A 22,946-nucleotide genomic window follows, 5' to 3' on the forward strand; every position below is an offset into this window, starting at 1 on the left:
TAGTTCTTACATGAAAAGAGCTGTTCCAAGTCTAATAGATTCATACCCAACACTAAAATTTGCTAACCAATTATTAATTACAATTAAAGAAACTGCTTTTGTAACCTTTATGAAGGTTCACAAATGAAATACAATAAAAAGTGCTGATATTTTCATATACAAAAGGCAAAGATTTTGAAAGGGGGTGTTAATTTATTAATAACGTTAAAGTACTATTTCACTAGCCTTCTTTTTAAAAATCAGTTATATACATAAACAAATCATTTTTTCAATCTGAAATCCACTGGGTTTAAGCTTAATTGTTCCTTTTAACTTCAAAAATTGCTGTTTTAATAAACACAGTTCTATTATAAGTTAAAGAAATAAAACATTTTATTTTAAAAATTCCAAGTATGCTTCAAATGAAAACTGCCCATTTATTAAGCCCCCAGAGTTCCAAGCGTTATACAAAACATTTAAACATTTGTTCATACTTTTAGAGCAAAATCGCTTATTCTGTTGTACTCATTTTTGCATGGTGATGACATTTTAGTTCCACCGTCATAAAATGACCAGTTCTTCCAGACTTGCTCAAGAAACAAGTTTCTGAGCCATTGACGTAGATCATGCAGGAAGTTTCTCTGCCAACTCTTACACTTAATGTCCTCTCCCTAATTAAGAGAAAATGAAAGTATTAAGGCTATAGTAAATGAATTTTTAATAGCACTATAAATAAAATCTCAAGCTTAAAATCAACATTAATTCTTATACTATGTAGCCAACCAATTTACCAAATTTAACTGTCATTCATACTGCTTTTTCAAATTAATTCCGCAAAACAATTAAAAGTAGGTGAAAAAATTCAAAGGAAAAAGCAAGAAAGTGACATAAAATAAAGATCTAAATTAGGCTAAAGCAAAGAACACCATGGTGTTCCATATACTGGGGAAACAGAAATAAGACTGAATAAAAATTTTAAATGGTAGGTAATACCAATCCTAGAAATTCAGTGATTCAAAGACTATTTTTCACACTCACCTCTGAAACCACCACCACCCCTTCCTCTGAAGCCTCCACCTCCACCTCCTCTTCCACCTCTAAAACCACCTAAAAATAAAGGAAATATTTATAAAAATTATGGTAGCCAATCCTAATCTGATAAGCCTAATAACCTACGTTACAATTTTTTAAACAAGAATCCTATTTTAATGAATTACCAAACTCGTAACTTTAAAGTTCCATTTAGCCCTACTATTAAATGTATGAGTAATTCAACTTCTGCTGAATTACTTTTTTGATTAAACTAAGGCTTTTTATTCTAAGAACAAAAGGTAACAGATAGGGGTGGTTTCACTCTGGGGGTATCATAATAAATAGAATATTTAAAGTTAGTTGAGCCACATATGGACCATCACTGATGCTCACATATTTAATAAGAAAATTAAAAATTTTCATTTATCCAATACATATTTGACCTCCTATTTCAGTCTCCATTTTTACTTCTTTTGATTAACTTTGTAAGGAATGATGAATTACATTAAGAGGAAAAAACATATTCCCAAAACAGTGGTATATAAATATAAAAGTTTTAAGAAAACAAATGAATTTTTTTCAGTGTCACATGAGAGACTGAATATAGAATGGGAATGAGGGGGATCTCATTAGTGTCTCAAAAATATTTTAAAAAGATATATCCAGATTTCTTAAAGAGATTATCTCCTAGCTACCTGGATAAAAAAAAAAAAGCATATTTAGAATGAAATAATTAAATTGAGAAAGGCAAAGTTGGAAACAGACTTCTTTCTCCATTCTGTTTCAGTAACAGAAGATATCCAACCAATTTTTGGCTCCTGTTCCCAACTACTTAGGCTCTGCCATCATCCTGTTCCCCACCACACCACTACTCAGATCTAGGCATACTCAATACTGCACCACACCTTATCCCCAACCCTGCTCATCATCTAACAGTCCACAATGGTGAATGTACCAAAACTTTAGGAAATACATATATCAAAATGCTGAAATCAAAGCAATAAATTTATTGGTAAGTCTTTGACATGACATCAGAAGATAGAATCTGGATTGCCAATTAACTGGGCAAATTAATTTTTGTAAGCCACCCATTTCCACATCTAAAATAAGGCTATCGCCTATCTCACAAGGTTTTGCTGAATATTAAAAGAATACACATAGATATTAAAAGAATACAACTAGCTCTCAGCATATAATCAACACCCAATAATATTAATTAAAAAACTAAAACTCAGTCAAGATAATCTTACACTTTATAAAATGTACAACAAAACATGGATAACCCCAAAGATAAAATCCCTCAAAATTATACTTTATTAGATTTTTTAAAAAAATAAGTCATTGAAACAAAGCATTATTACTATGGTAATCTGTCAAGATTTGAAAATAGCTTTTCTAAAAAAAACATAAAGGAGGTTTGCCTATATACAAAATTAAGTTGTACTGTGTGAATTGGCTGCAAGTTTGAAATCTCACTAGAAAATTTCCCCAAAAAACAACTTACCACCTCTACCACCTCTGCCACCTCCTCCTCTTCCTCCTCCTCGACCTCCTCTGCCACCACCTCTTGGAGGTCCCTTCTCACCTGGAGGTCGAGGTAAAAACCTCTGTAGTGGTAGCAGTTTATATGGGTCTATATAAAACTGGAAGTATGACAGAAACAATTAGTGTGATGGCTTGGGAAGTGATACAGTATGATCATTAAGGATCTACACACTAGACTCAAGACTGCCTAGGTTCAAATCTCAACCCTATTAACTACTGTGTAACCGTGGGCAAAGACTTAATTTCTCTGTGCCTTCATGTCCTAATCTATCAGATGAAGAGAATGAAGCACCTACCCCATAGTCTTCATGAAGATCAAAAAAGTAATGTATACAAAGCCCTTAAACTTTCCACACGATAAGCATTACAAGCATATAAATAAAAATGAAGATCAATTCAATCTCATTTCTCTTTATAAATTGATGTCTTCTAAAAATTAACTACCTTTTCACAATAGAATTGCCCTTAAAACTGTTAAGAATTTAACATTAAAATTCAAAATGAAGCACACACTATTTATTTCAAAACTTTGAAATATTTGAAACTTTGAAATATTGAAAACTATTTCAAACTACTGATCAAATCAGTAAGTATTTGCTGAACATACAAAGTAATAAAAGATATGCATAAATTAAACCCATTTTATTATTCAGGATTAAAGAGATTATTTTTCATTATAATGAAACATAATGAGGCATATTTCACAATTTTACATAAAACATGCATAAGGAGTTTCAAATGATAAAGTATTACTTATAAGATGTCGGAATCCCTCTTTAGATACCACCTTTTATCACTCTTCCCAGAGTCCATTCTCTCAAAAGTAGTGTCTAGCTCTGCAATGCCCAATACAGTAGCCACTAGCCACATGCGGCTATTTAAATTAATTAATTAACAATTAAAAATTCGGGCAGCCCTGGTGGCGCAGCGGTTTGGTGCCGCCTGCAGCCTGGGGTGTGATCCTGGAGACCTGGGATCGAGTCCCACGTCAGGCTCCCTGCATGGAGCCTGCTTCTCCCTCTGCCTGTGTCTCTGCCTCTCTCTCTCTGTGTCTATGAATAAATAAATAAATAAAATCTTTAAAAAAACATACACACAATTAAAAATTCAATTCCTGGGACACCTGGGCAGCTCAGTGGTTGAGCATCTGCCTTTGGCTCAGGTTGTGATCCCAGAGTCCTGGAATCGAGTCCTGAATCAAGCTCTCCGCCGGGAACCTGCCTCTTTGTGTCTCTCATGAATAAATAAAATCTTTAAAGTAAATAATAAATAAATAAAATAAAAATTCAGTTCCTCAGTTACATTAGCCACATTTCAGGCACTCAATAGCTACAAAAGGTTACTGGTTATTTTACTAAGCAGGTATTTACTAAGCAGAAAATTCAATTGGATAGCCTAGGCTGGATAATGAGGACCTGAACCTGAGCAGTGGATCTAGAAATGAAGAGAGGTAGAATGTCCCAATTTAGCATCCGTGAAAAAAACAAACAACAACAAAAACACTTAATAATAAAGTCTCAGGGGCCCCTGGGTGACTCAGTCAGTTAAGTATCTGCCTTCCGCTCAGGTCATGATCCCAGGGTCCTGGGATTGAGCCCCACATTGGGCTCCCTGCTCAGTGGGGAGTCTGCTCCACCCTCTCCCTCTGCACCTCCCCCTGCTTATGCTCCATCTCTCTCTCAAATAAATAAAATCTTTTTAAAAAATAATAAATCCTCAAGTAAGTAATACTGTGACAAAAGACAGGCATCCAGATCAAATTTAAGTGGCTATCACAGGCCAATTCTTTTTTTCAGGTCACCAAATAAGAAGCCTGGCTCTCAGGCCTGCCTGAAGCAGCTGAATTTCCCAGTGGCTACTTGCCAGTTTCTACAGCAGCCATATGCCAGCAAGAAGGCACTGTCCCCATCTAGAATCTCTTACACCAATCTGGGTTCTGTGCCCACCACTCCATTGGCTCCATGACCTTTTGCCCTGCCTGTTGCTAAGTCCAAAGAACTCTGCGGCAGTACTTTGCCATAGCTGACCACTTCTATTCTCCTGACTCAGAAGATAACTACTTTTATGAAACTCTCCTGGTTTGCCTCCTCCTTTACTGGTGTTATTCTTAGTCTCCAGATAGATATAAAATTTAGGAGATACCCCAAAGCTCTTTTTCTTACTCTTTCTTCCTAGACTGTATCATATACTATCTGCACAATGACAACCTGCAATCCCATCACTAATCCAGGCTCTTCCTTTGAGCTCCTATGTGAATATCTCACAAGTGCTTCAAACTCCTCATGTCTAAAAGTGAATTCATCGTCTTCCCCCAATTTCCTTCTTCTCCGGTGTCTCCCATTTTGGTACATGGTGACACCATCCACAAAGATCTGAAATCAGACATCTGAAAGATGGTGATATTTTTAACTTCAATTGTTAATCAACTACCAAGATCTATCAATGCTACTTCCTGTATTGTTCATAAATCCATCCACTTTTCTCCATTTCCACTGTCATTATTACCCTGGTCCGAAACACCATTTCTTCTGGGACTGATGCAACAGTCTCTGACCTGGCCCCTTCACATACAGTACTAACCCCTTTCCAGGGTGCTCTTTAATTTTTCTAGTGCTCTTTTTAAGTATAATTTAACTGTATTTATCCTAATATTTAAAAACAAAACTAAAACTAAATGCTTTCCCATGACCTAAGGCCTTAGTAACCCTGCCCCTGCCTACCTCTCTAGTCCCTCCTAAATGATCTATGTCCAAGCTACACTTCAGCCTTTTTCAGATCCTTAAACTGGCTGTCTCAGAGACCTGTACAGTTTTCTCTACTTATAATGTGCTTCCCACCTGTTTGAATAGCAGTGGTTCCCAAGTGCTAATCTAATTACATCAAAATTATCCAGGAGCCTGCCTTTTTATAATTGAAGCCTGGTCCCTATCTGAGGACTTACCAGCTCCAATTTCTAAGAGTGGGACCAAGAAATACATGACCTTAAAAGCTCCCCTAGATATTGTGATGAGCAACAAGGTTTGGAAATCACCTCTAATCAACTTCCAGGTCTCAGCTTCTAGTTTATTCAGAAAGCCAATATACTAAATATGGTCCCACTACTAACATCCTCATGGCAATCTGCAGTTCTCCTTCACAGCATTTATCATGTTTTGAAAGATCTGTGAAATCATTTAATATCTGACTTCTCTCAAATAATGTTTCCTAATTTAACGCTTTATTTAGAAAGTTTGGTCATGTAAGCTTTCAGTAAGAATCTTGCAGAAATGAAAAAACATACTGTAGCAGTTACAGAATTTGCCTAAGAGTAATTTCTGAAAGCTTGTATTAAATTACTTTTAAGGATCAGTAAGTTCAACATTTAAAGTACAGAACATATCAATTTAAGAGCTTCACTAGTGATATACTGGAGGGTTCAAGTGCTCTAAGTAGCACTGTCCTAAGGAAGGTCATTTACTTACAAAACCAAAGATCCTACTTATCAGAAGCTTCACTCACCTTCTGCAGTTTTTTAAAGGAAGATGCCTTCATATTTTCTGACAATTTAACAGAAAAATACTATTAGTTACATTAAGGAATAAGCAATTAAGATCACAAGAGGTAACCTTCTGAATTCCTATGTAATTTTAAAAACAAAGCTATATGGAAATATCTAGAAAAAGTAAGAAATAAGTTTCCAAGAGGAAATGAAGTTTTTATTTTTAAAACTTCTAATTCCACGCTATTCCAGTAGCATCATCATAATCAAAGCAAAGTACCTTAATCCTGTAGCACTTACCCAAATGGTAATCACTTCTTAAACCTTCCAAAAAGGAAGTTACTCTATTATAGTCTTCCTTTTCAATACGGGGAGATACATTCTCTTCTCTTGATTCTCCTTTATGTTACAATCTTACCAATACTCTCTCCCAATTGAATAAAACAAGAAGTTTAATTAAAACAATACTTAGCTCCAGAAAAAAGCAAATGGTAACCTTTTAATGAGATCACTGGGTCTTCTAATGAAAAAGGATACAAAATCTCTAAGTTGTCCAAATATTTCATCCACTTTACCAATTTGTTCTTTGTTCTCTAAATAAACTGGAGCATTAAAATAAGGCACCTTATTTTCGTCTGTAGTACATTTACAAACTATGTCATCTTCACAGGGATGCAGGAACTCTCCTAATACTGAAATAGGACAAGAAAATGTTAAAATGTAAAACAGTTTCAAATGATATTGACCAACATCATCTGGAAGTTTCTTCTTGGGTACCTGGGATTTCACTTATGTGTTCTCCTCTGAGGCAAAAAAAAAAAAAAAAAGCCAAAAACTCCACATTAGCTCTGTGACCTGGGGTAAGATTCTTTTCTCTGATTCACTGTCCTATTCTTAATAAGGGCAAATAGCAATACCAACACCCTATATATATTACTATGAGGAATAAATACAATAATAAATGTCAGGTGCTTAGAAAAGTACCTGGCACATTGAGGCCATCCAACCTATAAGAGGTGTTTTATTATAACAATAAGTATTATTATTAAGCACCATGCTTACATTCTGTCTCTTCATTTCCCCGGTCCCTAATTGTAAATCAGTCTTTGTTCTCCTTTTTTCCTCCCTTTAATAACCTCCTACTACCACGTCTTTACCAATGACTCTTCACTCTTTTTCAGGGACGCGTGGAATCCAAAATAACTACCTTTATTTCTGACCGTCACCCCAAACTAAAAAACTCATCACATCCCTCCAAAACCAATTCTTCATCCCTATCACCCAAAATCCAAACCTGGAACCTTTTATTCCCAAGAATTAGCCAAGTTCTACTGAATTTATTTCCATTGAAATTGCTCTCCCATCAAACCCGTCCTTTTTTTTCTCCTCACTTTCACTACCCTCACAGTGCATCATGCACGGACTGTTGCATGCTTGTGGGCTACTTCACATAGACCTATGACTCTAGCCATTGCACTCTTCAAACCATTTTGCACACTGATCCAACCAGTGTGAGGTTGCACTCTCTTCATCACTTCTCCTTTTTGATGTAGGCTTCTACTATCAAATCTGTCTCACGTCCCAGGACTTCCATCCCACCTCATTGATAATTACTTCAAATCTACTCTCATTAGGTTTTTTTTCCTTGGCTTCCCTCCCCTCTGTAGATTCCCTAACAAGCAATTTTCCTCACTTCTCTTACTTATGAAAAGCAATGGAGAGCATGGGCTTTGGAGTCAGAAAACGTGGCTTTGTAGCTCAAACGGATCACTTATTAATATGATGCCAGCAAAGAAACTTATTACTACGACCCTAGCAAAGAAACTCAACTCTCACGGTTTTCTTACCTGTAAAACGGGGACAACAGGAATAAACACACAGTATTACCTACTTAATAACTTCCTTTCAGCCCAAGCTCAAGTTCCACCTCCACGACGCATTCTAAGTGTTGTTCTGCCTTCTTGATCGCCCCTTTACATTTGAGCGCTACAACACGATTGTAAGTCAGCTTACAGCATCTCCAGACCCGATTCCCCAACCCAGCAGCAACTTCCATAGGAGAGCTGCTAGAGCTGCCTTTCAGCACGCTCATTTCCCAAACTTAAACCCACAACCTCCGCCCCCAAGTAGGTTAAGCTTTGAAACCGACATACAAACTACGTGCTCCGGAGGTCCTTGGTCTTGGCCTTTGTTAAAGCCTCCGCGGCCACCTCCTCGTCCAAATCCTCCTCTACCACCACCGCCGCCTCGGAAATTACCGCCTCCACCTCGGAAGTGGTTGTTGCTTCCGCCGCGACTGAAGCCACCACCTCGATTAAAGCCTCCACGACCACCGCCTCGAAAAGACATGCTTACTCTACCTGGTAAGAAAAACAGTACGTATCTTTTTGGTCATTGTGGCCTCTGGGTGCACCACCCTCTGTGCCACGGTCAGAACATCATACAGCGGGACAGTAAGAAGTACAGCAACCTTGCCACCTCGCCCAAGGCCAAGCCGCCAGAGATGAACCCGAGGGTGAGGCGTGTCACCTTCCCGTTGCCCTGTGCGCGCGGACCGACCGCTCACCAGCCTCTCCGCCCCCGGTCAGTATCTCCTCCCCCAGCAGGCAGAAAGGTCTTCACGCCACATTCCCTTCCTTCCCCCCTCCCTCCGTAGCTGGGTCCCGCGTCCAGACATCCTCAGACCCCTCTGCTCGCCACCGCAACGCACCGGAGCCACGTGCACCTCCGGCCCCGCTGCCCCCACCCACCCGCCAGCCCGGTACTTCCGCCGTGAACGAGCCTCCTCGGCCACCGTACCCGCACAAAGGTGGCGGGGAGCGACAAGAAATTCGAACGACTGATTTACAAAAAAAGCCAGTCACCGGCAGAACCGGGGGCGCTGTCCCATTTCCAAAACGGCCTTCAGCGCTGGAAGAGCGGCGCTACTACCCACCGTCAAACAGTAGTTTACGGCAGTCGCGTCCGTTTGCCTACGAGGAGCGGAGGAAATGACGTATAATAGTGGCGTCCGTTGACTCGAGAAGTTGCCGGAAGTGCGGCCGCGCTGTTGCCCCGGGAGATGGTTGGCGTGAGAGTTCCGCCCCCCTCTCCCGGGGACCTGGCGGTTCCAGGTGGCTGGGAGCTGGTGGGGAGCCCTGGCTTCTCAGGCTGCAGAATGGTCTCCTCGTTCGTTAGTTCGTCGCCAGCCCCAGCAACTGTACTGCCCCGTCTCTGAGTTTGCAGCTGCGCTGTACGCAGGGGTGGATCTGGTGGGGTCGCAACCCGCGCAGGGCTTCCTGCGTTCTTCTGAGCGCGTGTGTTTCTTCCGGACCTTTTGAGGTAAGCTCGACTGTGAGGTGAACCGGGGCGGTCCTTTTGTCCCGTCGTTACGCTTCGTTAAAGGAAGGGGGGACGTGCGTGCACGTGTGTTCTTTTCTTTAAAAATGTTTTTTTTTGGGGGGGATCCCTGGGTGGCGCAGCGGTTTGGCGCCTGCCTTTGGCCCAGGGCGCGATCCTGGAGACCCGGGATCGAATCCCACGTCGGGCTCCCGGTGCATGGAGCCTGCTTCTCCCTCTGCCTGTGTCTCTGCCTCTCTCTCTCTCTCTCTCTCTCTCTCTGTGACTATCATAAATAAATAAAAAAAAATTTTAAAAAATGTTTTTTTTTACTAAAAATAAAATAAATAAAAATGTTTTTTCTTTAAAAGTATATTTTATGTAACAAAAAGCGAAGCCGTATTTTTAAAAAAATTATTTTAAAGATTTCATTTATTCATTCATGAGAGGGAGAAACAGGCTCCATGCAGGGAGCCCGACATGGGACTCGATCCCAGATCTCCAGGATCACGCCCTGGGCTGCAGGCGGCGCTAAACTGCTGAGCCACCGGGGCCTTTTTTTTTTTTTTTTTTTTACCTTTTAGTTAGGCGATCTCTACACCCAACATAGGGCTGGGACTCACAGCTGGGAGCGGAAGAGTGTCAGGCTCTTCTGACTGAGCCAGCCAGGGGTCCCTGGAGAGTAGGTTTTGAGCACTGACACAGGCCGTGGACCATCTATGCTACAAGCCCCTCTATCCTTTTTTTCCTTTAAGACCTTCATACCTAATTTAAGCTTCCGGTGAGATTTCTCTACCAAGGAAAGCTAGTGATCTCCTATTTGTTAAATTTGGTTGGTCTCTTTTATACTGGAATCTTTCGAGACCTTCCTTCCTTTGGTATTTGACACAGTCCACCTCCTCTTCTTTGAAAGGGTGGGGATTGGTACCTGCTTCAGAGGGCTGATGTAATTGGGAAGAACTTTGTGAGCTTCGCTATGGGAATACTAGTGATGTAGTTTTGGAAATATAGGTGAGGTTTGCTGGGGTGAAGTCCAGAGCCAACCACCAAGAAAGAATTCTTGAGACGTCTTTGGTGCAAAATGGTGGTTTTGTTTTGTTTTGTTTTGTTTTGTTTTGTTTTGTTTTGTTTTTTTTAAAGCATGGGGGCAGGACCCACAGGCAGGAAGAGTGCTGCTGCCCCCCGGCTAGTGAGGGCTGGCTGATTATATACCTGGGAGTTGAAGGTAAGGAAAAGGGAAGTTTCAAAAAGATTTCCGTATGTTGGGGAGGACCTGTAAGATACTGGAGGCCTTGCAGTTGTCAAGTTGATATGAGAGAGCTTGGTTCTTGCCTCATGGAGTTGAAGAATGAATCTCATGGACAATAGAGAGTGAGCAAAGCGATAAAAGTTTAGTAAGCAGAGGTACAGAGAAAGTTCTCAGAAGCCAGAGGGGTCCCCACAGGATTGCCACAGGGCTTTTAGTGGCAGTCTTTGATTGAGAACCGGGCCAGGGAGCCCAGTGGCCTTGAGATTCTTGTGCAGTCTTGGATTGATCAGAGAGTATTGATAACACCATAATGACTGACTTCTTTGTGGTCTTGTGAGTTTCCGTGATTACTTAGTAACCATCAAAGGGAGATACTCCCCAACATTTTGGAGCTAGGAAGCCAGGTTTATTATTTTTCTCTGTTTTTACTGTCTTTGTTTTCTTGGGATGGGTGGGAGCCTGACTCTGGACCTTTCGTTTATGGGAACCCACAGATTTCTGGGAGCTTGATTCTCAGCCTTTCCCTTAACTTTCCCTGCCTAGCCCCATTTGCCGCTCCTTCCTACATCAAAGTTAAGTTGTTTTTCCTCTAGCGGGGCATTAACATTAAGATACTTGGGAACTTCCTGGGGGAAAGTCACATATATTCCCACCTAGGAGTGGAAGGGGGGTGTTGCAGGGTGTGAGCTTGTGCTTTGTCCTCAGCTAGCCTTCTGTTCCCTCATCACTAGGAATCACAATATGTTTTCTGCACTATTCTAAGCCCCTAAGAAGCCTAGATATAAAAGGAACTTGATAAATGTATTTTTATTCATATTTGGTAAATGTATTTTAAATACTGTATATCATGAAGAATATTATTCATAACGGCCCTGCCCTATTTTGCTTTGCTTCATTTAACTTTTATGTTCAGCGTTTAGCTCCATTTGGGGTCCGCTTTTATTTCTAACTCACTGTGATAAAAATTATTGAAGTTTTATAAGACCTTCAGGATTACCTGGTACCCCTTTATTTTACTTCTTGACAGCAAGAAAGTAACATTCAGAGACGTGAAGTAACTTCAGCCACTTAGAGGAACAAAGTAGAACCCTAGAGTCTCAGAGTTTTCAGTCCTTTTCGGTCCCAACCCTCATCTCTTATTCTTCCCAAATTGTGCGTCATTCCCGTTCCCTGTTAGTCTTCATGATAGCACCATACCCTTGGTTTCTGAATCTTTGGACTCAGACCTCTGAGTACTCTGCTCTATCATTGTTATCAATCTAATTTGTTACACAATAAGAGAAACTAATACAGATTTTGGTTCTAATTTGTTACACAATAAGAAAAACTAATACAGATTTTGGTTCTCAGCGCAAACAGGATGTTTGCGCTGAGAAGTGGACTGTGGTAATACTTCCAAGAAAATAGGCGAGATTTTGCCAAATTCTTTGAAGATCAAGAATGGCTGCAGAAACTAGCCTACTTAGGAGACATTTTTTCCTTACATGACCTTGTTGAATTGGTTGAGTACGTGCGGCTCAATCTCACGACCTTGAGATCATCACATTGGACTTTAAGTCGTGTTTGTAAAACAGTTTCTAACAAAGTGTAAAACAAGAAAACTACACAAGGAAATCAGAAAGGAAAAATGAAATCTTTATAATTCACTCTTAATGACAAGCTCCATGTTTTGCAATCACAAAATTACAAAACAACAGGGAGGCATCTGAGTCATAGCTTTACTTAGAATTTACTCCTTGATTTTTTTTTTTTAATCATATCAGGGAAAGTTTGTTTGCTCTCTGGTAGCTGTGGGTATGGAGAGGCTGAGGAAGGATAAGGAGATGATACAGTTCAAGAGGGAGAAGCTGATGCCATCAACCTATCACTACCCTCTCAGTACAATTCAGCACTCACTAATTATCAATAGCATCCCCTATCTCACATCAAAAACAGAGTGGACTCTACCAAATGGACATAGTCATGCAGACACTGCCATATAGCTGAAAAGTCTCTAGCAAAATTACTAACAGAGCTGCTTGATCACTTTTCATTACTGCAAGTACTGGCATTGCATGGAGAAGGAAAGTCAAAAAAATTAAAAATTTTCCCCTTTCTTTTTTTTTTTGAATTCCTAGTGACTTCTCACAGAATTCCTAACGGCATCTACAGAACCCAACTGAGAAATCTACACTAGATTCTAAGTTCCCGAAGAATGGACACTACAGTTTGTTTTGGAATCCTAAGCATTTAGCACAGTGCCTATAAAAAAAAAAAAAAAAATGCCCAATAAGTATTTGTTACCTGAACTAAACTGAACTTTATAATTTGAATTTCTGACCATTTATTGTGTTTGTCAACAAAGTGACTACAGAATAATGGACAAAGAGATTATAAAAGAAATGGAGGGGGATGCCTGGGTGGCTCAGCGGTTGAGCATCTGCCTTCAGCTCAGGGCATGATCCCGGGATCCAGGATTGAGTCCCACATCAGGCTCCTTACAGGAAGCCTGCTTCTCCCTCTGCCTGTGTGTCTGCCTCTCTCTCTCTCTCTCTCTCTCTCTCGAATAAATAAATAAAATCTTTAAAAAAAAAAATGGAGGGAAAAAGAAAGCATATAAGTAGCATACATCCATTTGTGCTACTGAAAAGTTAGGGAATCTAATTAAAATACTTGGTAAGGAGATATTCTAAACAACAGAGAAGAGAAAGGGCTGAAAAACCTTATACTAGAACAAGATGTTCTAAGGACTTAGCCAAAGTTGACTGTAAATTGGAAACAATATGAACTCATGACTTTCTTTTTTAAAACTTATTATTAAAATTTCAAACATAAAAGTTCACAGAGAGCGGTATAACAAACCTCATAATTCAGTTTCAACAATTACCAGCATTTTGCAAATCTTGTTTCATCTATCCCTTCATTATTATAATATATATAATTATAAATTATGCATATAAACTTATTTTTTTTTTAGATTTTATTCATTCATAAGTGAAACAGAGGCAGAGACATTGACAGAGGGAAAAACAGGCACCCCACAGGGAACCTGACATGGGATTCAATCCTCGGACCCAGGATCATGCCCCGAGCAAAAGGCAGATACATAACCACTGAGCTACCCAGGCATCCTTAAAATATTTTATTTTAAAAATAAATATTCTTAAATTTGTAATTCCAAAATATTTTATTATCTTATAATTATTTATAAATTACTATTATATATTTTTCTATATATATATATATATATGTATGTATGTATGGGGGGGGGCTAGAGTATTTTGTGGTAAGCTTCACATAGCATTTCATCCATAAATCTCCACCAGAGGACTTTTTTTTTCCCAGAGGACTTTCTAAACATAATCACAATACCATTATCACAGTTAACTAAAGTAATAATTCCTTAGTATCAGCTAGTAACAGTCCATGTAGAATTTTCCCAGACTATTTCAAAATGACTTTTAAGGTTGCTTTGAGGGCAGCCCAAGTGGCTCAGTGGTTTAGCACCACCTTCATGATCCTGGAGACCTGGAATCAAGTCCCACGTCAGGCTCCCTGCATGGGGGGGACTCTGCCTGTCTCTCTCTCTCTCTTTTTTATAAATAAATTTTAAAAAATAATAATTATGACAGCCCACGTATTTACTTGAACCTACAGACATATGTGCGTTTGTGTGTGTGCATAAAATAGATGTCAAGTGTTGATGTTATTAATTACAGACTGCTGAATCCTTTTTAAGATTTTGTTTGTATCAATTTGCTGACATTTTACTTGGACTTTTTGCACCTATAGTCATAAATGAAGTTAATCTTTCTTTTTCTTTTTCTTGTAAATTCTGGTTGTATAGATCCTTGTTAGGATCCCTGCGTGGATGATTGTGCAGGAGAGGGATACAGTGGGATGTGAGGCCTCAGAAGCTTTCCTATGGCTTATTTTTCAAATGCAGAGACTTCCTGAACCCCATGAAGTTGTATATACCTGGAATGCTTCTTTGCTTCTCCTGCCTCACTATCCACTCAGGAACTGCTAAGTTAGAACCTGTTGGGCAGAGAGCCTTCTGTAGACTTTATCTTGGAACAAATGCTGAAGTAAGTTGCCCCAAGAATGGGATACGGGCTCAGGGCACCTGACTGTCTCAGTTGACAGAGCAGGTAACTCTTTTGGTCTTGAGGTTTTGAGTTCAAGCCCCTCATAGGTTGGGGTAGAGATTACTTTAAAAATAATAAAAGAATGGGCTGCTGGCTCAATTGTTCTGATCTTTCTTTAATTGACCACCTGTCCATCACTTCTCTCAGATTCTACTGTCTCCATTTATTTTGTGGTTTCCCTTATTCTGGATACCTCGCTGTCACCTATATAACATTTCTTAAACTTTGAGTTTTGCAATTAATCTTTTCCTCTGTTATACATCTTCAGTAACTCTTCACTGTTTATATCCTATTGATGGAATCCCTCTTCAGTTTTTGATGGTGCAATGGAATTATTTTTATTTTTATATTTATTTTCAATGACATGTTGGGAGGGAAGAGATACTAACTATAGAGAATGTCAGTCATTATGAACCATCTATTACATTTTTTAATTGTTTATAAGAAAGTCATTTTCTTCTATTGATTTTGTATCTAGTCATTTTAATAACTGACATTAGGTCTAATACTTTTTCAAGCACTTTTATCTAAGTAGACTGTCATTTTATCTGCAAATAATGGCAATTTTGTCTCTTCTACTGCAATAATTTTTTCATATTTATTGCCTGCAATAGCAACAACAATATTTAAATATATCATCTTTGATTTTTTATGGGTTTGCCTCTAGTGTTTCACCATTGTACATGGTATTTACTGTTGGTTTCTATCCTTTATGATATTAATGATATTTGTTCTTTTTCCAGATTGCTCACTTTTTAAAAATTAAGAATTTATGTTAAACTCATATTAAACACCTTTTCCATATTTTATGATGTAATTATACATATTATCTTATTTAATCTATTTTAATTAATTAAAAAATTTAATATACTGAATTGTATAAATAGATATCCTAATGTTGAACATCCTTGTAAATTTCTAAAATGCTCCCCACTTGGTCATTATATTGTTTTTAATATGCTGTGATTTGTAATGTATACTTTGCTAATATTTTATTTAGGGTCATTACATAGAAATGAATGATTAATTATAATTATTAAAGATTTATTTCAAAGGCCCATCTTACCATTTTTTGAGTATTGCTAATAAATTGGAGTGCTTGGGGCAGCCCAGGTGGCTCAGCGGTTTAGCGCGACCTTCAGCCCAGGGTGTGACCCTGGGGGCCCGGGATCCAGTCCCATGTTGGGCTCCCTGTAGGGAGCCTGCTTCTCCCTATGCCTGTGTCTCTGCACGCCCCCCACCCCTCGCTCTGTGTCTCTCATGAATAAATAAATAAACAAATCTTAAAAAAAATAAATTGGAGTGCTTTTCATCTTTTTCTGTGTTCTAGAAAAGTTTAAATAACAGAAGAATGATCTTTCTTAAAAGGATTAGTAAAATAAAATCTTTAAAAAAAAAATAGGGGCTCTTGTCTGGCTTAGTCAGTAGAGTATGTGACTCTTGATCTTGGGGTTGTAAATTCAAACCCCACGTTGGGTGTAGATATTACTTAAAATCTTTTTAAAAAGAAAGAGTTAGTAAAAGTGTCGTTAGGGGTTAAAATCTTTAACTTTCTATTTTTTCTTAGCTATTAATTTATTTGAATTTTCTACCTCTCCTTGCATAAATTATTCTGATCATTTTATTTTCCTTGAAATTTTCATCTGGATCTTCAGATTATTTGATAAATTGCACATACTTTTATTACTTAGGGTTCTAAGTGACAAGCTACCAAACCAACTCTGAATAACTTTAGCAAAAGAAAATTCATTTGGCAGATAATAGGATGTTCAGACTATTGACAGAAGGCTAAGAAGTTAGGCTTAAGAACTGAGGATGGTCAGGAAGGTGAAAAGGAATCACAGGAAACTTGTCTTATAACTAACAGCTAAATTGTCTGACTGGTGCACTGCTGCTGCTGCTGTTTCAATATATAATTCCCAATTGGTACTTCTGTTCTCTTATCACTTAATTCAAGATTCAGACATGAAGAAAAAAGACTCTGATTAGTCTCTGCTCTAAAAGGGAATGGAAAGAGGCTGGATATGGATTTCTTAACTTGTTTTGAAAAGCAGGTGCTGGGAATTATTCTCCCACCCAAACAACCCATAATAGAAGAGCAATAATTCCACAAAGAGAATTGGGAACCTATTATGAAGGAAAATGGATGTTGGCAGCCCCCCTAAAAATTGCCACTTCAACAGCTTTCCTCTAAAATATTTAACCCTCTCTCTTTTTTAATTTCTCAAAATCATTCATTGGTTTATATATCAAATTTGCTACTTTTTTACTTTCTGGTTTCTTTACTATTGCTTATGTCTTTATTATTTCCTTTTTATCACTTGATTCATTTTATTCTTTTAATGCTATCCTGAGTTGTATGCTTTTATTGTTGTAAAAAATTTATAGTTTGGATATTTTTGCTGTTGTTTTCTATTCATTCTAATCACCCCTTTGCTTTAAAATTGTTTCAGTTGAATTTCTTTTAGAGATAAGAACCTTGATGCTAGTTTTAGCAATATTATAAAGTGTATCAATAAGAATTTTGTCAGTGAAACCTAAACAATTGTAAGTATTTTAAACAGGAAAGAAGATCAGAAACAGTTCTTGTTCACATGGGATAAGCAACAATATACATTACAGTTTTTCCATAGATCTTATCTCCCATCTTCTGTCATAATAAAGTCTGAAGAGATTTGGATCATCTGGATTTCCTGTAAAGCATCACACTGTTCCATTACATTGATGGTTTTACCTTGATGAGAGCAGGTAAGCAAGAGGTGGCTAGCCTGCTAAATGCCTTAAAAAGATACATATACTCCAGGAGACAAGGCTTGGCACATCAATAAAATTTTTAGGAAGCCAGTGCTTAGAAAACTGCCAGGATATCTTCTCTAAACTAAAAGACAAATTATTTATCTTGAACTGCCTTCACAAAGAAGGAAGGCTCCAGGAAGTTTGTGAGTCATGACATTAGGTAAGCAACTGAGGCTGGCAGATGTGGAAGCTCAGGGTAAAAGGAATCTAGAATGGATAGAAAAAAGGCAGAGGATGGATGAGCATCACCTGCAGCCTCAAGAGCAACTACAAGGGCCAGGGCCATCATTTTTTCTTACCACCTCCCTCTTCTAAATTTTCCCTCAGGAAGAAAAGCCTACCGTAGTTTTGAAGGAGCCACTCTTGGAGCATATATGAAAGGTAGACCTAAGAGGTGCAAATGGTGCACTCTAAAAATGGGAAGATGAGTTTCCCAAATTCCACTTCATGGAAGGGTTTGCTACCTACCTGTGAAAAGTGTGATGAGGAGACATTTCTTCTGATGACAACTAAATGTCAGATCCTTCCGAGTCTGCCTCAGCTGCAGAGAATGGCCTCACCTAAGGGGATGCCTTTCCTGGACAATACACACCAGGTGACTGAGCAAGGCAGGATTTAACAGTCTAACCACTCCTGCCTGACCCAGAGACACTGTGACAGGCCACACTCACTCCAGAGCTCCCCATGAGTTAACCAGGGCTTTGTTGAACCTGCATTGCAGTCTCACTTTTCTCTCTGCTCACTCCTGCTTAACCTCACTTCCTTTCACTGGAGTTAATTTCTAACTTGTAGCCCCAACTCTGTCTCATGTCTGCTTCAGGAAAACCCTAACATTTATTTCACAAATAAAAATGAATCCTGCACTACACTCGGTGCTGGGGCAATAAAACTTATTTTTTAAAGTTTTCTATGCTGGGGTACCTGGGTAGCCCAGTCAGTTAAGCATCTGCCCTCACCTTGGGGAACCTATGGTCTCAGGGTACTGGAATCAAGCCCCACATTGGGCGCCCTGCTCATCTGCTTCTCCTTCTCTCTCGTCTCCTCCCCGCTGCTCATACTTTGTCTCCCTCTCTCTCAAATAAATAAATCGTTTTTTAAAAAAGTTTTCTATGCTCAGACAATATAATTTGATCACAGCATAATGGAGCATGGTAAAGGAAATGTTTTGTTCAGGATATTTACTGTATTCTTCATAGCCTTCAACATGATATACTTTTACTTACCTCCTCATCCTCAAACTTAAGGGAAAACACTCTAATTTTATTTTGCCAAAAACACAAGCAATTTTCGTTCCATGTAGTTTCTGTCTTCTCTAAAAAAGCAAAATTGAAGGGCTATTAACAAACTGTGGAAATTGTTTTCCTCTGGAGGAAACATGCTCCCTATTGGTCACCTCACTCAGCTATTTACTGGGAAGGCCTTTTTTGGTTTCAGTTACGGTAAAACTCTGGATTTTAGCCAAATTCTCTGAGTTCAAAAGTGCAAAGCTCTTTAGGAGACTTGCTCTTTCTAAATATTTTTTCAAAGGTTAAAAATTAAATTTCAAAAGAATATCCAGGGTGGAGAAGAGAGACAGACCCTGAAAGTTTCCAATATGAAGCTTGTTCATGTTATTTTGTTACATTTGTGCTTCTGCCTAAGTTTTTGCAAGGTAAGTAACTCAATATTTAGCCTATTTTAAGTAGATGTTTTTAATATTATAAGAATGTAAGAAAAATCTTAAGACATGGGTGAAGGGAGGGTAAAATAAAATAATATGAAATCAGACAGGGAGACAAGCCATAAGAGACCCTTAATCATAGGAAACAAACTGAAGGTTGCAGGAGGGGAGATGGATGGGAGGATGGGGTAACTGGGTAATGGGCATTAAGGAGGGCATGTGTCATAAAAAGCACTGGGTGTTATATGCAACTGATGAATCACTGACCTCTACCTCTGAAACTAATAATACACTATATGTTAATTAATTGAATTTAAATTTAAAAAATTTAAAATAAGTAAAAAAGAGAAAAATCTTAAATATATTATTTTGACTTTAGAGATTACATAGTTCAGATACCAACAGTGGCAATATATAGTCAGTAACAAAGATTTTGTGTTAATATCTTGATGAAAGTGCTTTAAGAAATTGCTTTTTTTCATGTTCTCTTATCTGTGCATAAAAATTAATTGAATGAGAATTTTACTAATAGAGATCTATAATTTACAGTCATTGTATTAAATCAAAAAGTATTTACCAAATCCTTCTACATGCAAGGTATAGTACTGGGAAAATAGCATGTCTGATCTCTTCCTTCAACAGCCCTTCGGTACAGTGGTAGAAAGATGACATGACAATGAGGAAGTAATAAGATTTAAATAACATTTGAGAAGGAACTGTTGCAAGATATTCAATTGCCAAAAATGTTGTAAATATCATGTGCCAAAGGACTTTAATGAGGGGAAAAATTCCCTTCCTGTTAAGAGACCAGGAAGAGTCTATGGACCAAGTGGGATTTGAGCTGGATTCGTAATTGTGGATTAGTGTAGAGAAACAGAGTAACTTTCACCCTTTTCATACCAGTTATATGGTAGAAGGATAGTAAAACATTAGTTTCCTCCAGGTGAATAAATACATTTGATCAGAATGGAGACAGTGGGGAACTTGAGCAGTCAAAACTGATATGACAGATTATAGCCAGGCTGGAAGATCACATATTAAGTTATATAGGTTTAAGATATTTTAGACAATTATTGATTATTGCCTACTTTTGTGGTCAAAGCACTTTGAAACAGTGTTACAAAAGCTGTTTTGTCTTAATGCCAGTTTAGAGAAGCAAATATTTAAAGAAAACCACCTAAGAAATCAGAATTACTTACTTTAAATAAGTTTCTTGTAACTTCTAAAATATATATGCAATGTTTGTAACAGAACAAATGAAAATAAACTAAGTGCTCATTCATAAGAAATTGATTCAATTATTGTACATCTATAAATGAACTATCATGTAGCTATTAAAATGACACATTATATATTTATTGAGACAAAAGCCCTTACTAAAATCTTATTTTTGTTAAAGAAGAAAATATACACACATTTATGTATCTGTGTGTACACACACACACACACACACACGAATACATAAATATAGCTGCTCATATAAACAGCAATTTAAAAGTTCCTGGGGGGTATATATCAAATAGATACCAGTTGGTATCTTAAGTAATGAGATTACTGGTGATTTTTACTTTTTGTTTTATACACTTATGAATTTTCAGAATTCAGAAATTCTGTTTTATGCATTATTCATCTTATTTTTTTAAGATTTTATTTATTTATTCAGGAGAGACACAGAGAGAGAGGCAGAGACATAGGCAGAGGGAGAAGCAGGATTCCAGTGGGGAGCCTGATGTAGAATTTGATCCTAGGATCCAAGATCACGACCTGAGCCAAAGGCAGATGCTCAACCACTGAGCCACCCAAGTGTCCCCATTATTCATCTTTTTAAAATCCAAATAAATGCATGTTATTTTAGAATAAGGAAAAACTTGTTTTTGAGAAAAAGACATTTCAGCCACATTTTCTATTCCCAGAACAAAACCAATAAAAAACAAAATAGTATTTTTCACTTACAGAAAGGGAGCCTCTTTTACTGAATAATCATCCAATAATAAAGTTGTCTTCTTTTCTTTAAAAAACAGAATTTTGTAGGAATTACCATATTTGTGAAAATTTCTGAACTTCTTAAAATATTAGTTTATAAAAGAAAATGTAATACTAGGAGAAAACTATTTTTAAATGGAAGTTACCATACAGACAACATGTCTTCAGATGTGTTCAAAGAAGTTTTAAAATGTGTCTACATTTTCTAAATGAAAATATGTACATCTGGAAGAAATTTTTGTGATTTTGAAAGTGGAGACCAGATTTCCCTCTAAGGAATAAAAAGTCCCACACCCTTTTTTATATCAAAACTTTTTGATGGACTTATTTGGTTTTGGTTTTGTTTTTTGTTTGTTTGTTTGTTTGTTTGATGGACTTATTTGAAGGTGAATTATGTCAATAACAAGAGTGAACTGGTGTGAGATAAACAGGATATTCTGAATAGTGAGAGAATTCTGGTTTTGCTGCCCAGATGTAGAGATAAGGGGACTCAGGTTTCTCTGGGAGATAAAACCAGAACAGAGGGATTGGCTGCTGCATTAATGACCAACATATATTAAAGAATAGGGAAGCCAAATGTTTCATTCAATATGGTTGTTCACTACTGTGGGACTATTGTACTGTAACATAAACCCCAACCAAAACCCCAAATTTTTATTTACCCTAAAAGTTTATTACAAGCCTAAGTTTATATCAGTAATATTTTGGAAAGAAAGAATTAGGGTGTGTTCAGCAGAGTGATGAGATGATGGAAAGACAATATGCACAGGAAGCAACACACAATGCAGAGAGTGAGTGAGGTCAGCAAAAATGGCAGAGTAGGCAAATCCAAACACTTCACACACACACACACACACACACAATCATGCATTCTCTCAGGGGCAACTTTGTCAGAACTCTAGTTATTAATCAAAGGCTACAGCATCCAAGTAAACACTGAATGAAGGAAAAGGCAGCTTAAAAATGGTAAGAATTTGCTTCAACGTGGATGGAACTGGAGGGTATTATGCTGAGTGAAGTAAGTCAGTCAGAGAAGGACAAACATTATATGTTCTCATTCATTTGGGGAATATAAATAATAGTGAAAGGGAAAATAAGGGAAGGGAGAAGAAATGTGTGGGAAATATCAGAAAGGGAGACAGAACATAAAGACTGCTAACTCTGGGAAACGAACTAGGGGTGGTAGAAGGGGAGGAGGGCGGGGGGTGGGAGTGAATGGGTGACGGGCACTGGGTGTTATTCTGTATGTTAGTAAATTGAACACCAATAAAAAAATAAATTAAAAAAAAAAAAAAAAAAAAAAAAATGGTAAGAAAGCTCTGTGGCATTTCTACTTGACTTTGCCCTAACCTGTCCCCAGTTCAGTGGCAGTCTTGAAGATGGCAGTCCACGTGTGGAACTCTCATCCCTAGCTCTAGAAGGAGCAGAGCAGAATTTATTTAAAAAGAATAGGGTTTGTTCTAACCTGCCTGAGGGGATACTGGAAAGACTGACCAAATATATTTGTCTTTGTTTTGCCTAATTTAGAACTCAACTCAGAGTGGAAAGGCAGTGATCATTCCTTAAAAACATTGTGAAGCACTAAACAACGTGCAGCTACCTAGACAAAAGATTACGGTTGAGACAAACAGGAGAGTGCCAAAGCTTGGAGAAAAAATTAGGGAGAGGGTTTCTATGGGAAATTGGACCATTTAAAAGTCCCTGTGAATACTTGGGAATTTAAAAAGCAACACACATGCCCAGGGTAGAATGCATGCTCAGAAAAGATCTAGGAAGACC

The 22,946-nt window shown here is 38.0% G+C and overlaps 2 protein-coding genes across 12 annotated transcripts in view; one reads left to right on the forward strand and one right to left on the reverse strand.

The window, feature by feature from the left end:
• Positions 1-347: 347 nt before the first annotated feature.
• Positions 348-18,192, reverse strand: GAR1 (GAR1 ribonucleoprotein). Of its 8 annotated transcripts, none has more exons than XM_038581916.1 (7): positions 17,993-18,192; positions 8,188-8,394; positions 6,572-6,726; positions 6,055-6,114; positions 2,516-2,654; positions 1,018-1,086; positions 348-650 (listed from the first exon to the last, which is right to left on the reverse strand). In XM_038581916.1, exons 2-7 carry the CDS (start codon positions 8,381-8,383, stop codon positions 637-639), a joined length of 633 nt encoding a protein of 210 aa, XP_038437844.1. In that variant the 5' UTR covers positions 8,384-8,394; positions 17,993-18,192; the 3' UTR covers positions 348-636. The 8 variants fall into 8 exon arrangements, with proteins under 8 accessions (XP_038437844.1, XP_038437840.1, XP_038437841.1 ...); XM_038581912.1 differs by lacking the exon at positions 17,993-18,192 and adding an exon at positions 8,970-9,196; XM_038581913.1 differs by lacking the exon at positions 17,993-18,192 and adding an exon at positions 8,899-9,027.
• CFI (complement factor I) overlaps positions 9,087-22,946 on the forward strand; it is a 59,619-nt gene continuing 45,759 nt past the window's right edge. For 3 of the 4 annotated variants that reach the window (XM_038581904.1, XM_038581905.1, XM_038581906.1), the window contains exon 1: positions 18,979-19,175. In XM_038581904.1, coding sequence (XP_038437832.1) covers positions 19,119-19,175 — 57 coding nt within the window. In that variant the 5' untranslated portion in view covers positions 18,979-19,118. Of the gene's footprint in view, positions 9,356-18,978; positions 19,176-22,946 lie in introns of those variants that run through there. The other variant, XM_038581907.1, reaches the window with a different exon arrangement.

This window comes from Canis lupus, chromosome 32, assembly GCF_011100685.1.
Source record: "Canis lupus familiaris isolate Mischka breed German Shepherd chromosome 32, alternate assembly UU_Cfam_GSD_1.0, whole genome shotgun sequence".
Classification (NCBI taxonomy): Eukaryota; Metazoa; Chordata; class Mammalia; order Carnivora; family Canidae; genus Canis; species Canis lupus.